The sequence below is a fragment of the Anser cygnoides genome, chromosome 3 (genome assembly GCF_040182565.1).
Source record: "Anser cygnoides isolate HZ-2024a breed goose chromosome 3, Taihu_goose_T2T_genome, whole genome shotgun sequence".
Lineage (NCBI taxonomy): Eukaryota > Metazoa > Chordata > Aves > Anseriformes > Anatidae > Anser > Anser cygnoides.
In genome coordinates, this window is record NC_089875.1 from 47948440 (window position 1) to 47962904 (window position 14465).

Below are 14465 nucleotides of genomic sequence, written 5' to 3' on the forward strand. Positions count from 1 at the left end.
TGGATATGTTGCGATCCATTCAGGATGGCTGACAAATCAACCATAGGTCTAACTGCTTCTGTAAACCAGGAAACCAAGTCAAACATAGGGAAAATTCTAGGAAGGCTATATGAATATAAAGATTAGATTGAATTTCACTCCAGAAATTGTTACATAAGGGTTGGGGGGGGGGGGGGGGGGGGTAAATTCTATACACAGGACACAATGTTGTTCCTAATTACTACTTGAGTTCATAATCTTAATATGTGGAATGAATTAATCACTCTTTTTATAATGTTTCTTCTGTATGTAATTGTTAAATAATAACTGCAGAAGAGTTTGCAGCAATTTTGTTGTATGTCACACTGATCTTTCTTCACTGAATGAAGCCAAGTATAGCTAGTGTTTTCAGCTAAGATTTACCTTGCTATCACTTCAGTATGAATCTTTAGCACAGTCATACAACTTGAGCAAAGTAATACATTTGGTGATCAATTGTATAGGATCATATAAGTTTGTGTCTTCTGCAATTTTTTTGTGGGATATGAGACACTAGGTAGTTATTAAACATCCTGTGGTGTTTTCTGAAGTGACTTGCTATAAGCCCTCCATTTCTATAGCTGCCCTGCAAGTATGATATGAACATCTTTGTTAAGAATTTCTATAACTTTCTGATCATGCTCATAACAATGAGGATAAAAGCCGTAATTTTTATGGCAAGCTTTGTCTAGCAGTGTATCACATATATGTTTGCACACAGTGAACACACACACACAAAAAAAACAAAACAAAAAAAAAAAAAAACAAAACTTGTATTTCTAGTACTTGTTTTCCAGCTAAACACAAGAAAATACTTTTTTACTGTGAAGGGTAGTCAACCACTGGCATTGGTGGCCTGGAGTGGTTGTGGTGTCTCATCATATTCAAAACCTGAATGGACAGTCCTGGACAACTCACTGTAGCTTACCTTTCTGGGGTGGGTGAGTGAGGTGGATTGGGTGATCCCAAGAGCTTCCTTCCAATGCAAACAACTCTTTGATTCTGTGATACCCTTTTCTTTCAAGGTAGAATGATGAACATAATTCTGAGATTTTTTTTTTTTCAGTTTGGGCATAATCAGCCAGAGGCTGAATAGTTTCCTCAAAGCTCACTTTTAGAGTTTTCCGGACAGTTGATATTATGTTAAACAAAGCCCATATCATATGATGCTAAATGGTTTAGTGTTGAGGGTCTTAGCACTGAGAGTATGGTAGCTGCAGACAGTCCCGAACAATCGATAACAGTACTTAAAAATATATATATAAATAAATAAATTAAATGTTATTTACTGGAAGCACACAAAAAACAAATTTGCTTACAGGTGCTAAACAGCAACTCACTGACTTTCTTTGCAAGTTTTGACAGTAGAATGTCTAACAGAGACTAGATTTAATAAGTCTGTCATCTAACTACTTGATGAGACAAATATTGTTCACAAGATGATAGTACAGACAGACAGTACTTCAGAAGTGGGTTCCTGATTACATCACTCATTGGTTGACTGCAGCAGGACCATAATCAGTACCTGATATCAGGCCACATATGCAAGGGGAAAAAAAATCCATAAGCTCACACAAGCTCTCATCTTTTCTACGCTCCAGGTAGTTGCAAGGCAGTAAAATAGAAAGGTGGTCATTAATGGCTCTACTTAGACCAGAATCATTTTTTTGTATTGCAAACTTCTCTTTGAGTATAGGGGCCAAAATCCTCCCTTGGAAGGGACTTGGGCACTGGTGCTTGGAATTTGTCTTGATAAAATCATATGAGAAAAGAGTAATAACTTGTCTTCTAGAGATGCCTTCACTAACTGTGGCAGAAACAGACCATTGATTTAAGGAATGTACCAAGCTTTCAGCTAAACATCTGTAAGCTAAATCTTATAGTAAAGTATACAAATAGACAAATATGATATTAGCAGCTATCCTGCCTAAACTTTCTCCCTTACTCAGGTTAGTGATTTGAAGATTACATTGCCTCCTTGCATTGACTTTGGAAGCCCAGAAAATAGCAGCAGCTAAAAGCAACCATTGCTACAGCTGTTGTTGCCTTTATAACCTCAAGATTAAGCATCTATGATGTTTTAACAATGCAGCTGAAGCATAAGTCTATTTGAAAATTTCAACTTTTTACAGAAGTTAGCCAGTTACTTACAGATTTGTAAGAAGTAATCATGTTCAGGCCCAGTATACTGTTCAGAAATGTGTATTGGCTGCTCTGTGAAGGAGACAGTTTTCTCTTGCACGTTACATCGATCTGGTTTTTGGATATGCTGCTTTTTCCCAGTATTCCTCTTATGCATGTAGAATAATTAGTGTACTTAAGAAGGCTGTTTGACGGGCAGCTTTGTAAAAAATATGCTCCTCATCTTTGGTCAGAAAGACTAGATTGTTGACAAAGAGGCTGCATTATAAATTCATCTGCTTTACTCAGCTTTGTCTTGGTTGGGTGAGTTATGTTCTTCATTGTGGTATAGCACTTTAAACAGATAACGTTTTCAAAGGTGAGACTAACTATGAATATAACTGGTCAATCTGATGTATTTTATGCCATTTCTGTTGTTATTTGTTTCTTTCTTTCTGCCAATTGCCTTTTATTATGGATAGGCCCTTGCAAACAAGGACAATATGTGTACATTGACTCAAAAATTTGATTTTCAGGATCTATTATTTACATTATCGTTTAGGTGAATATATAAAATGAGACTCCTTAGGCAGTTTTCTGAGATTGCCTTAGACTGGTACGTTGCATTACTTTTAATTCTGGAGTTTTAGATCCATATGCATTAGAACATGGAATAATGTTAATCTCTCTCTTTGCTTTTCTCCAGGGTGATGAAATGAAGAAAACGGGTATTCAGCCTATTCCTATGATGGACAGAGACAAGAAAGATGAAGTCCCTCAGGGTCAAGTATGAACTCTCTCTGTAAAATCATACATGTTTTATAGCATTAATAAAACATGTATGAAAAAAACATTTCATATATTACCATATATTGCATTTGATGTTAGGGTATGTGAGCTGCTGAATTCTATGCTTTGTATGCAAAATGGTTTTTTTATTATTTTTTATTGTTTTATTTAACAGTGGAAAACTCATTTACAAAGACATTACTGAAATGATAGTAAACTTTTTGCTGCTGTCCTGAATTACATACCTATACATGTTATACATGTTACTGTATAACATAGCTCCACTTCCTATAACATGATAAGGCTTCAGGAGTGATTTAGATATGATACAATATTTCTGCCATGAAAATCGTCATGAAATTTCAATGAGAAAAACGAAGTCTGTCTTCTGATTATACCTTAATACTCTTTTTTATTCTTGTAATACCCAATGCAGTGATTTCCAGCTTGTTATCACTCTTTGGGGCAGGTGAGCGTTGGTATTGGCCAATAGCACATATGTTAAAGACTATCTGCAAGATAAATGAGCAACAAATGATAGAATTCTACCTGGAATTGTTTTAGTTGGAAGGGACATAAAAAAATCATCTAGTTCCAACCCCCCTGCCATAGGCTGGGATGCCACCCACTAGATTAGGTTGCTCAGGGCCTCATCTAACCTGGCCTTGAACACCTCCAGGGATGGGGAATCCACAACCTCTCTGGGCAACCTGCTCCAGTGCCTTACCTCCCTCTAAGTGAAGAATTTTCTCACGACATCTAATCTAAATCTTCCTTCTTTTAGTTTAAAACCATTCCCCCTTGTCCTGTCAATATCTGTCCCCTGTCAATATCTGATTGAGCAAAAAGTCGTTCTCCATCTTTTTTATAAGCCCCCTTTAAGTTCTGAAAGGTCACAGTGAGGTCACCCTGGAGCCTTCTCTTCTGTAGGCTGAACAGCTCCAGCTCTCTCAGCCTTTCTTTGTAGGAGAGGTGCTCCAGCCCTTTAATCATCTTTGTAGCCCTCCTGTGGACCTGCTGTAACAGCTTCACATCCTTGTGGTGGGGGCTCCAGACCTGGATGGAGTACTCCAAGTGGAGTCTCACAAGGGCAGAGACGAGGGGGACAATCACCTCCCTTGACCTGCTGGCCACACTTCTTTTGATGCAGCCCAGGAGGCAGTTGGCTCATGTTGAGCTTTTCGTCCACCGGAATGCCCATGTCCTTCTCTGCAGGGCTGTTCTCAGTGAGTTCTCCCAGTCTGAACTTCTCTCTTGGATTTCCCCAGCCCAGGTGCATCACTTTGCACTTTGACTTGTTGAACATCACTAGGTTAATGCGATCCCACTTCTCTGGCTTGTCCAGGTCCCTTTGGATGGCATACCTTCCTTCTATTGTGTCTACTACACCACTCAGCTTGGTGTCAGCTGCAAACTTGCTGAGTGTGCACTCGATGCCTCTGTCTATCAGTCCCACAAAAGACTAAATGGGATTTCTGGAAAGGATGTGAAGTTTCTTTCTCAAGTATTTTTAATATCTGTCAAAGTGGTTGTTGAAAAAATCTACAAGGGCATCAATTACTTGGTGATATGTGGTAAGATAACACAGGAGATTAGTTGCCAATGACCAAACTCAGACACTGGTGATCACCAGCAATTGCCTGTGCTACCCTTTTCAAGCTCTGGGACCTTCGTGAGACACTGTGTAAAGGATCAGTATCATATAATGTATATGTCTTAGGAAAATTTTAAGGAATACTTAAAGCGATGTTAGTAAAGTCATGTAGGACAACTCAAGGAAAAAGCAGTTTGTCCCTGTAGCAGGATAGAGATCTTCACAGACTGTTTTTTTTTTTTTTGTTTGTTTGTTTGTTTTTTGGTACTGGTAACTCTTGCTAAAGCTACAGTAACATCAAATTCTGAGAAGTCAATGACACCTTTTCAATTCAGCAATTGCTAGAAGTTTAAACTTAGCTAAAAGTTTTTGCTGTTCTACAAATTTGACTATTGCTTTCACTTGCTCCTGGCTAAAATACTCAGGTTCAGATTTTCAAATATTTGTGATTTTAGGCCAATACTTCTTCATTATTATTTTGGATAACTACATACATTGCTTTTTGACATTCCTTTAAAAATGAACAAAAGGAATATGTGAGGAGTTTCTTGAGGATAAGCAATAAGTAGTGTATTTTTAAGAGCATCAATTGTCTGTTTCTCAAAGTGTTTGTGTATTGATTTTCCTGAGCACAAATACGTAGCAAAATGTGCAGCATTTATTGCTTTTTTCTGCTTTTCCTAGGGAAAATAGGTGTTTTGTAAACATAAATTCAAGAAGAAAAAAGGTCTTTGAGTCAGCTGTTTTGGGCAAACAAGAAAGCTAGCTCTTCTTTGTTTGTGTGAACAAAGAAAAGCAAATGGTCTGTTGTCTATTTATATACATATATACATACATATACATATAGGATTTTATTTACTTTTAGTGGCCTCTGAGACTTTAATTGTCAATGGCTATCACAAAACATTTCATGAACTGTGAAGGGAACGATAATTTTAAAATAAACTAGAAACAACAAATTATCAAAAATGCTGTAGATTAATTACTTGTTAAGCAAGACTAAGGAAATTTTTATATTCTGAAAAATAACCCTGTATGTTATCTCATATTTTAGCATAATATCTATTACTCTTATTATAGTGAGGAATTGGCATTAATTTATTAAATTCATGTGTCAAGTGTAAGCCTAGTAGGAGAAGAAATATTTTTCTGTACTTGGTTTATTTTTCCACACACTGTATTAGTTATCTCTGAACATCTTGAAAAGTACATGGTATTACAGTACATATAGTACTTACTCTTCTGGGTATTTATGAAAGAATTGTTAATGGGGTGAAAGTACAGGTCTAAGAAGTAAGCTATTTTTTTCTCTTTTAAAGAGAAGTACAATCTTCATAGGTTCTTTTACATTGTGCTCTGCAGTAAAATATTAAGCAAAATAAAGAGGTTAAAAGTCAACTTCAGAGTGTGGTTGCAGCTGCTATATCTCACAACAGCGCTACAGCAAAACATGAGATTTAGGACATACATAGTTCTGTGCAAGTAACTATTCTTATATTTCTGCAGAGACAGAAGAATTTAATGGAGCATTATCATCCATTTCCTTGGGCTCTAACAGAAAGTATTAATGAGTTTAGGATCCCATATTTTTATGTGGATTTTAATTAAAGCATTAACACCTTATTTAAATGACAATGATGTTTAGGAAATGAGGATTTGTATAAACATGCAATCTCAGAAAAAAATAATTGTGCCTCAAATGCTCATCTTTGATGAGAATGGTTTTGTGGTTGGCTCTTTCACTGGTTGAAAGATACTCATCTAGGTGGTTGGATCAGTTGCCCTTTGCAGTACAACTCATGAAGGATCCCTGAGTTTGGTGTCTTCCTACTGTGGAGCCTGCACTGAGGATTTGTTCCTTACTCAGAAAGGATTCCCTCACCCTCTTTTCTGCCCCTTCCTTGAGAATTTAATCAGTGTTTCGGGTTACACCAAGATTGCACGCTTGAAGGATGTTTTCTGCTTTGGCTTCCATTAGACCTGTAAATGTCTCTCATCTTCACAGCCTAAGAATTTTGGAACCTGTGAGGAAAATAGAAATGACAAAAGAATGCAGTGACCTGAAAACTCTTTAGATAAGCAAGTCAAGGCAACCTGAGAAGTGAAGGAATGAGAAATGGTTCACAAGATCCAACCATTCACAACTTAACTCAGAAATATAGTTTTTAGGTTGAAAATGAGAAGTTTTATGCAAAAAAATAAAATGTTAGGAGTGATTTCTTATTTGAAATACTCCAATCTGAACAGTAAAGATCCAGCTTTCAAAGCTATAAATAATTTCTAATATGCACAATGCATATTAAAACAGTATTAACATATTAACATATTAACAGTATTAACATATTAACAGTAGCAGTTTGTTTCAGAAACAAAAGATATTTTCTAGTTCTTCCTTCTTATGCATCTTAGGATATACATATGCTGCCTCTCCTGCAGTGACTTCAATGGATTACTTATTCCTGAGTGAACTTCAGGCTTTCTCTCTGGCCATAGCAACATAAAACTCAGTCTAGAATTATGTATTCAGGCAATCTAATCCTTTTACCAGAGGATTTGTGTGAGTATGCTCTGGTCAGAAATCTAAACTCTTGCAAAGAGACATTTTTAATTAGCTTGTCTTTATTCAGAAACTAAATCCATTCAGTCTGTTAGTTTTTTTTTTCTCCTCGACTGATGTACATTTTAACTTAAGAGTTTTCAGTGTCTTAAAGGACATATTTTGTCTTAAATACCAGAGTTCCAAAAACAAGGTTTGTTGGATTATGTTATAAATTGATTTAGTTTGGTTGAAATCTTTCACATTTTGCGATGAAAACTCACTTCTCATCGAGCAGGAAGGTCTACAGTGTGACGGTATTTAATGTCCCATTTATAATTTTGGATAGATATGCAGCAAATCTGATATTTTCCAGTAAAATAAATACCCCCTTAACAAAAACAAACAAACAAAACACTCAATACATAGGATAAAAACATGAAAAGAATGCAGTATGCAAAATAGAAATTTATTTATTTATTTATTTTAAATGATGAACAGACACGACTGCTGTGTGCTTTGCCTTATGGTCTTCTGCATTTTGTTTCTATTGGTTATACCATAATTACTGTAACAGAGACTGCTGGGTTCTCAGGTCTTCTTAGGTCATCTTAGGTCTTCTTTCTAGGTCTTCTTAGGTCAGAGAAATGTCTTTTTTTTTTTTTTTTTTTTTTAAGTACAAAATGGACTTATTTACATAGCAATATGGGAGGAATCTATTGGTGGAAGTGAGGACAAGAGTTGCTCTTTGATTTCTGAATAAGGGCCAATGTTTAGACTGTTAACAAGAGATTTTTTATAAAATGCTTTGGTTTCAGTACATGTGGTTATTTCACTAAGACACGTCTAAAAACTCTTCCAAAGGGATCATAGTGGACTACAGTGACTATCATGAGAGTCTGGGGTAAACGAATGATGTTATAGTGAATCTGAATTTAAACTTCCATCCTTGGTTATATATAAGTAGCATTTTCTAAAAATTCCCATGTGTCATGGTAAATCACCTGTAACATGGTAGCTGTCATAAGGTTCTCAGCCTATGTGAATCTGATATCATTGAAAATGTGCTTGTTCTCTGAACAGATTTATATGATAATGGTAAAAATATATCTCTCCGCTACATACATGAAAAGAAAACAGAAACTTTATGAAGGTTTGAAGCCTTGTAGCATTTCAAGTAAATTGAGCTATGGAATACATACATCAGAAAAATCCAGAGCTCAACCATATTTTGGAAATGCTGCACAAATTTCCTGCTTTCAAAAAAATTCTTTTTTTTTCCATCACAAGAATAATGTTTGTAGAAATGACTCTGTCATCTACACCTATTTTCTGCCACTACTACCAAAAATCCAGAGATACTGAGCAAATCAATTAAATCAATAGAATATTAAAAGGTCTTGTAGATAGCAGGTCTGCTATCTGAAGCAGCCACCATAATCATTAGAGAGAGGCAAGCAAGCGACTTGCAGCTGTCAAGCACTTCACTGTTAATGTTCATGCTAAGTCTTTAGATATTAAGATGAGATGCAGAAGTATGAAGTCCTAAGATAAGCAGTAATTAAATAGGTAGTCAACAGCTTTACTCTAGTTGGCTGTTAATTTTCAGTATTTTAATTTGGCAACAATTAACTATTCTTTTTTTCATTGCTGTTTTTCATAGATTGGGTTCTACAATGCTGTAGCCATCCCATGTTACACGACACTTGCACAAATCTTTCCTCCAACTGGGCCACTACTCCGAGCATGCAGGTAAGTAAACGTGCAAGTTTTTGCATAGCAGATAGCTTGGTTAAAGAAAAAACAAACATGCTTGACTAGTTTGTCTGGAAAAACAAACCTTTAATTTGAGGATTTGCATGCAGATAATGGGGGATATATATCTCATATTAATCCATGCAGAAACCCAGAGGCAATAACTACTGCCTGGGACTATCCAATGCAGATCTACAGACATGGTTCATTAAAGTGTGTTTGATGCCAAAAGTACTCAGAGAGAAACAGTTTCAGTGATTATGTATCTCTATCTATGTTGCTTCAGTGCAATTTCACTGTGTCCTTTTTATTTCAACATAGTTCTCACAACTAAGATTGGCAGAAAACAAGAATTCTGTTTCATTTAAAAAAAAAAAGTTTTTTTTCATGTGGCTTTATTCACGTCAGAACATTTCTGAAAAAAAGAAGAGAAAAAAAGCACACCAACTTAGACTGGTCGGTAATTTTCAGCATAAGGGGGATACCACTGGGATATGGGAAAGGCAAATGCAACTTTATTTCTAAGCAGTAAGGATGTAGCTTGGGATCTTCTGGAGGAGAGGAAAGTGTCCTTCACCAATTGACTGCTTCTATCCTGGAATGATGGTGGATCTTTTTGTAGGTAGTTCAGTCCAATAATTATATCCTGGACTTCAGCAATCGTCACTGACAAAACGTATGTTGAAATCAATATGCTTCAAAGAAATGTTCCAGTTTCAGGTTAATCAGTATTCTCTAAGGAAAGCAGTTGGTTGGTAAATTGTCAGCATTCTTTAATCACATCCAAGAAGTTAAGTTTCTCAATGTTCTTAAAAGCATCTCTCTCATAAACTTTTTTTTTCTGTTGTGGTCCTAGCTTGCATTGACCTTTTTCTTTGTCACTTGCCTGACCTTGTGTGCTATGTGAAGTAACAGAAGAATGCCCACTGTATACAAAACATGGTGAAATTTTGGATTTATTAGTTTCTGGACAATACTGGAATGCAAACCACTACCTCATGCACACGTGAACTTGCAGTTTGTCTTCTCTCCAACCTAATCTGTTCTCATTTCCCTCCTGCCTGCTTCTAAACAAAGAAAACTTTCCATCCCTCTCAAAATCTTTTTCAAATCCTAAGAAATCCAATCTGTCCTCATCTTCTGCATATCAAGTTGTGGCTGTCACTAACCTTTTTTGGTCTTCCCAGGCTACTGCTGTTTACACCAGGTGGTCTTACGGCCTACCATGTTTTTATTATTACACTGATTTTTGTTTTTCAGTTTTGTTGTTTGTTTTGTTGTATTTCCTTCAAATTTGGAGACCTTCAATCTTGTTTCCAGATGCGAGATATTAAAGTCACAGTTAAAACGTTTGGGAAACTTTAAACAGCTTTCATCATTTTTGTTCATTTGGTCCTCTGGGTGTCAGTTGAAATTCAACCCATGTTGTGTGTTTGCAGAGTTAGTGTTTCACTAAGATTTCAAGTAGACAAGAGGCTTTTAGAGTGGGCCTCATTAAAGTCAACCATCACAAAATTTAACATAGTGGTTAGCAAAATAATTTAATTTCCAGCCAGATACTATTTAATTTAGCTATGAGAAGATTATGTAGCTCTGTACAGAGGGGCAAATGACTATGTTATGAAAAACAGTGAGTATCTACGAGTTGTTAATTGTCAGTTGTCTCTAAGTTCCCCCTACTGGTCATGGCTTTGCAACCCCTAGATGGATAGGGAGGAAATACTACATCGGATTAGAGACTACACCTCTGTAGTTATTGCATTAGTGTCTCTACAGCTGGAATTTTGTTTAGTGTATGTGCTTTTAGAAGAGTAAATAAAGATACAACCAAATAAAAGAAGATTAAGAAAGGACCCGAAGAATGAGGTCTTGGTAGCAAGAGACTAAAAAAATCGAGAGAATGACAAAGGCTGTCTCCATGGGAAGTTTTCTGATTAGACAAAGCTTATTAATTTAGCAGATAATGTGTTTGGACTATGTGTTTGGAAGCTGAAGCCCAAATGTTCAAACTGGTAGTATGGTGAATGCCTTTTTTTTTTTTAACATTTGGAATAACATCACTTGAAGATCATAAACCAAATTATGGTATACTTTTTAAATATGCTAGGTAAGAGGGATACAAGAGCGATGTACAGTTACTATGATGAAAATGCTGAGGCCTGTCTTTTCCAGTCAGGGTAGTCGATACTTATAGTAGTGTCTTTTGTCCTTAAAAGTTATGAAAGTAACAATGTGCAGAAAATAATAGGCAGTAATTTGTTGTCCTAAATTGAGTATTGTGGAAGTATTCATAAGTGCATATTTTAGTAGTTCCATCAATTGTAATACAGCATTAAACTCTTTAGTTTCAAAATGCTGCAAAGTGTGTTTCTGTCAAAGTCCAAATTTTGTTTTGGAATTCAGAGTTACAATGCAGGGTAGGAATGCATACTCCCTGAGCCATGTTGACCTAATATATACTTGTTGATAGTTTGATTATAGATAATTGAATCATGTGTACGCTGACAAATGAAGAAGAGTTGCTTTCAATGTGAAATCAGAGAACATGAAGTAAACTATAGAACTACTTGTAATCCTTTCAATCTTTACAGGGTCGTGACTCATCCAACTACTTAACTGAGAGGTAGTCTCAGATCTTGGAAGTTTTCTAACTGCTGGATTTGTAATCTTTGTTTGAAGGCATGTTGCTTCAGCTCTATGGACAGTTGAGAACTAAATGGTCACTTATTTGGTCCGTATAACTGGAACACAGATTCTGTGTTGCATAACCGTGTTTTCAATCAGAAACAGTTTCATATGTTTACATGGACTAAACAGCATCAAGTATAATGCAAAGCATTAGAAATGCAGTGATGCTTACCATGAGTGTTTTCACTTGCTTGTTTCTACTCAGGCTAATGAATATTATCAAACTGCTTAACATGTATGTGATTTTTATTTATTTATTTATTTATTTATTTATTTATTTATTTAAATTACATACTTGTCAACATTTGGGTATAATTTTACTCCTAAAGTCTGTATCTATATGTTTCTAACATTCCACCTTCTACTGGAAGGTGCCCCTGCCCATGGCAGTGGGGGTTGGAAATAAATGATATTTAAGGTCCCTCCCAACTCACAATATTATATAATTATACAAAAATGTCTTGCAGAGCCTTTATTATTAATGAAGAAAAGCCAGTGATGAATGTAAAAAAAGTTCTCTTACTAGCACAGTCAAATGAGAGGTCTTAAAAATGGGTTTGTAGCTACTGTAGAAACATTTCTGTAAGCCTGCCAGTATCTTTGCTAAGTAGTAAGCATTGCTATTCATCTTAATGAGAACTGAGGCTGAGAAGCTAGGCTGAGTGGTTAGGATGGCACAGCATCACCTCAAGGATCAAGGTTCTTGGAAGACCCATATCTTTTGATTTCTAGCCACATAGACTTAGTTTCAAAAGTGGATTGTAATATTTGATGGTCCATCTTTCAGTACTCAACTGAAGGGATGTGAAGTTGAATTTTAGTGTATCAAGCATGCACATATGCTTATTTTCTAGATGCAAAGTCTATCATACTTCTGAAAGTTAAGCACGAACATGTTTTCAATAGTAAGTTTCTCTGCAAAAGGTATGATGTCTGTAGCAATATCAACCAGTCTCCTGGTATATATTATGTGAATGTTTTCTGTTCTAGAAATTGAAGTTATTGCTTTGAACTCATATATGATACAGATATTTCTGAAACCTACAGCGACATCATCTCTGGACTGGGCAGAGCTCTGTACAGACCCAGCTTTCCACCCTGATCTTGTGAATTCCTTAATTTAGATTGCAGTGATGCAAAACTGGTGCATGGATGGAGTTTAAGATTTCCATAAGACTAAAGAGCTTTCTGAAAATTTATACCCTGGCTTAATGTCTTCTGATTAACAGTTTGGTAGCTTTAGAACTTAATTGCTCTGACTTGAAATTACCCTGTGCAGACCCTCCCGAAGTGATCTGTTTGTGGGGATTGAGAAAACGTTGAGAGTTCAGATCTGGAGATGCAGACTAGAAATTCAAGAACACAGATCTGACTTCAACTCCTTAATTACTAAAATGTGTGTTCCTGCCAGGTTTAGATTACTCCAGAGTGTTTCAAATAGCTGATTTTGCACTACAGGTTTTTTTGAGTAGCAAATGTTATTCAGTGTCATGAGAGGAACACAGCCTCATTCCTGTTTGGTATTGCCTCAGCTGCTGACTGGACCGCTTTTGATATCACTCCTTCACTAGCAGTGCTCGTTCTTGGAACGCAGTGTTTAAACTGCTGTGTCCTTGAGTCATTTGGAATGCAGACACCAGCTGCAAATAATAGCAACAGAAGCAGCCAATGCAGCATTTCACCATCAAGGTTTTTATTCTGAGAGCCTCCTAGCATTTATTCCAGACATTTAGGAGCCAGGGCTTCAATGGGAGTACAAAGGCAAATGAATCGTATTATCCACACCTTTAAATAAGTAAATAAATAAATTTAAATAATAATAATAATAAAATAATAAGTCACCAATTTCCCAGAGGTAAGGTAGTATCTAAGAATCTAGAAGGTTATCTTGTCTGATAATTTATTCCACATTTTTAAATACTCTGTTGTCTATAATATATTTATTTTCTCATTGAAAATATTTCTTAGTATGTTGTGTATTCTTTGTGGATCAAAACTACCAGCCACCTGTGTTATAGTTTCCAGAATAATTCATATAAGTGTTTTGTAGCCTATGTACTCACTAGGCCTACCAAAGTGACAAATCTGTAACAGTATATTTATTTTGAGGATGAGGCAGTCATTTTTTTTTCCTTTAATTCTGACCAAATATTTTAAAACATTTTTCCATGTGCCTTCTTCAGGTGTCTGAATTGTTGCTGAAGTACATACAATTTACAATTTTTTTTTGGCTGCAATTCTCTTCATTACTTTCCCAGTTTTGGGAAAGGGAGCTAGGAATACTGATGGTTGAGTTTTTCTAATCCTTGGTACTTGATTGTATTAGCTGACATTCAGTGCCTTTTTAACGCTGGCTACCTGTCTTCTATTTGGCCTGGAGCACTAGAAGACCAGGTTTCCATCTCCCTGCAGAAATGGTGTAGCTGTTCCCCTAGAGGGCACCAGCTTTCTTTGGTAGACTTCATCAGATCCTTCCTTTTCCAACCCCAGACAGTGCAACATTACCTGTTCACTGTGATTCTAGCTCATTATTTGCTGTGTTTTATCAACTGTTTCAGCAAAACTGTGACGTAAAAGCAGAAGAGTTCTGCCACATATAATCAGACATAATAACATGACACACAACATGTAGGACCTTCATAGGTTTACCATTCTGTTTGTTTACTAAAGATGTTTAAGGGCCATCTGAGCTTGCTCTTTGTCTCTGCATTTGAAAACTGAATGTTAGATTTGGACCAGAGGTTGCAAAGTATGGTCCACTATTGGATATCATCAACATTGACTTATAAGTCACTGGAATGATATTAGTTTACACCAACTTCGATTATGGGTCCATACTCCCTTTGGATTATTAGAACATTACCAGCTTAATTTCTCAATATTTTATGGCTCACAAACTAAAATTTGGTCTTGGGGGTTGGCCAGGCTGTGAGACACTAAAAAATAAAAATAAAAAAATCTGTC

General features: G+C 36.1%; 1 protein-coding gene across 6 annotated transcripts in view; it reads left to right on the plus strand.

Moving 5' to 3' along the window:
- PDE10A (phosphodiesterase 10A) overlaps positions 1 to 14465 on the plus strand; it is a 371561-nt gene that overhangs the window by 351796 nt on the left and 5300 nt on the right. For all 6 annotated transcript variants that reach the window (XM_066994132.1, XM_048067853.2, XM_066994131.1 and 3 more), the window contains 2 exons: positions 2846 to 2926; positions 8722 to 8810. In XM_066994132.1, the coding sequence (XP_066850233.1) occupies positions 2846 to 2926; positions 8722 to 8810 (170 nt within the window). The remainder of the gene's footprint in view (positions 1 to 2845; positions 2927 to 8721; positions 8811 to 14465) is intronic.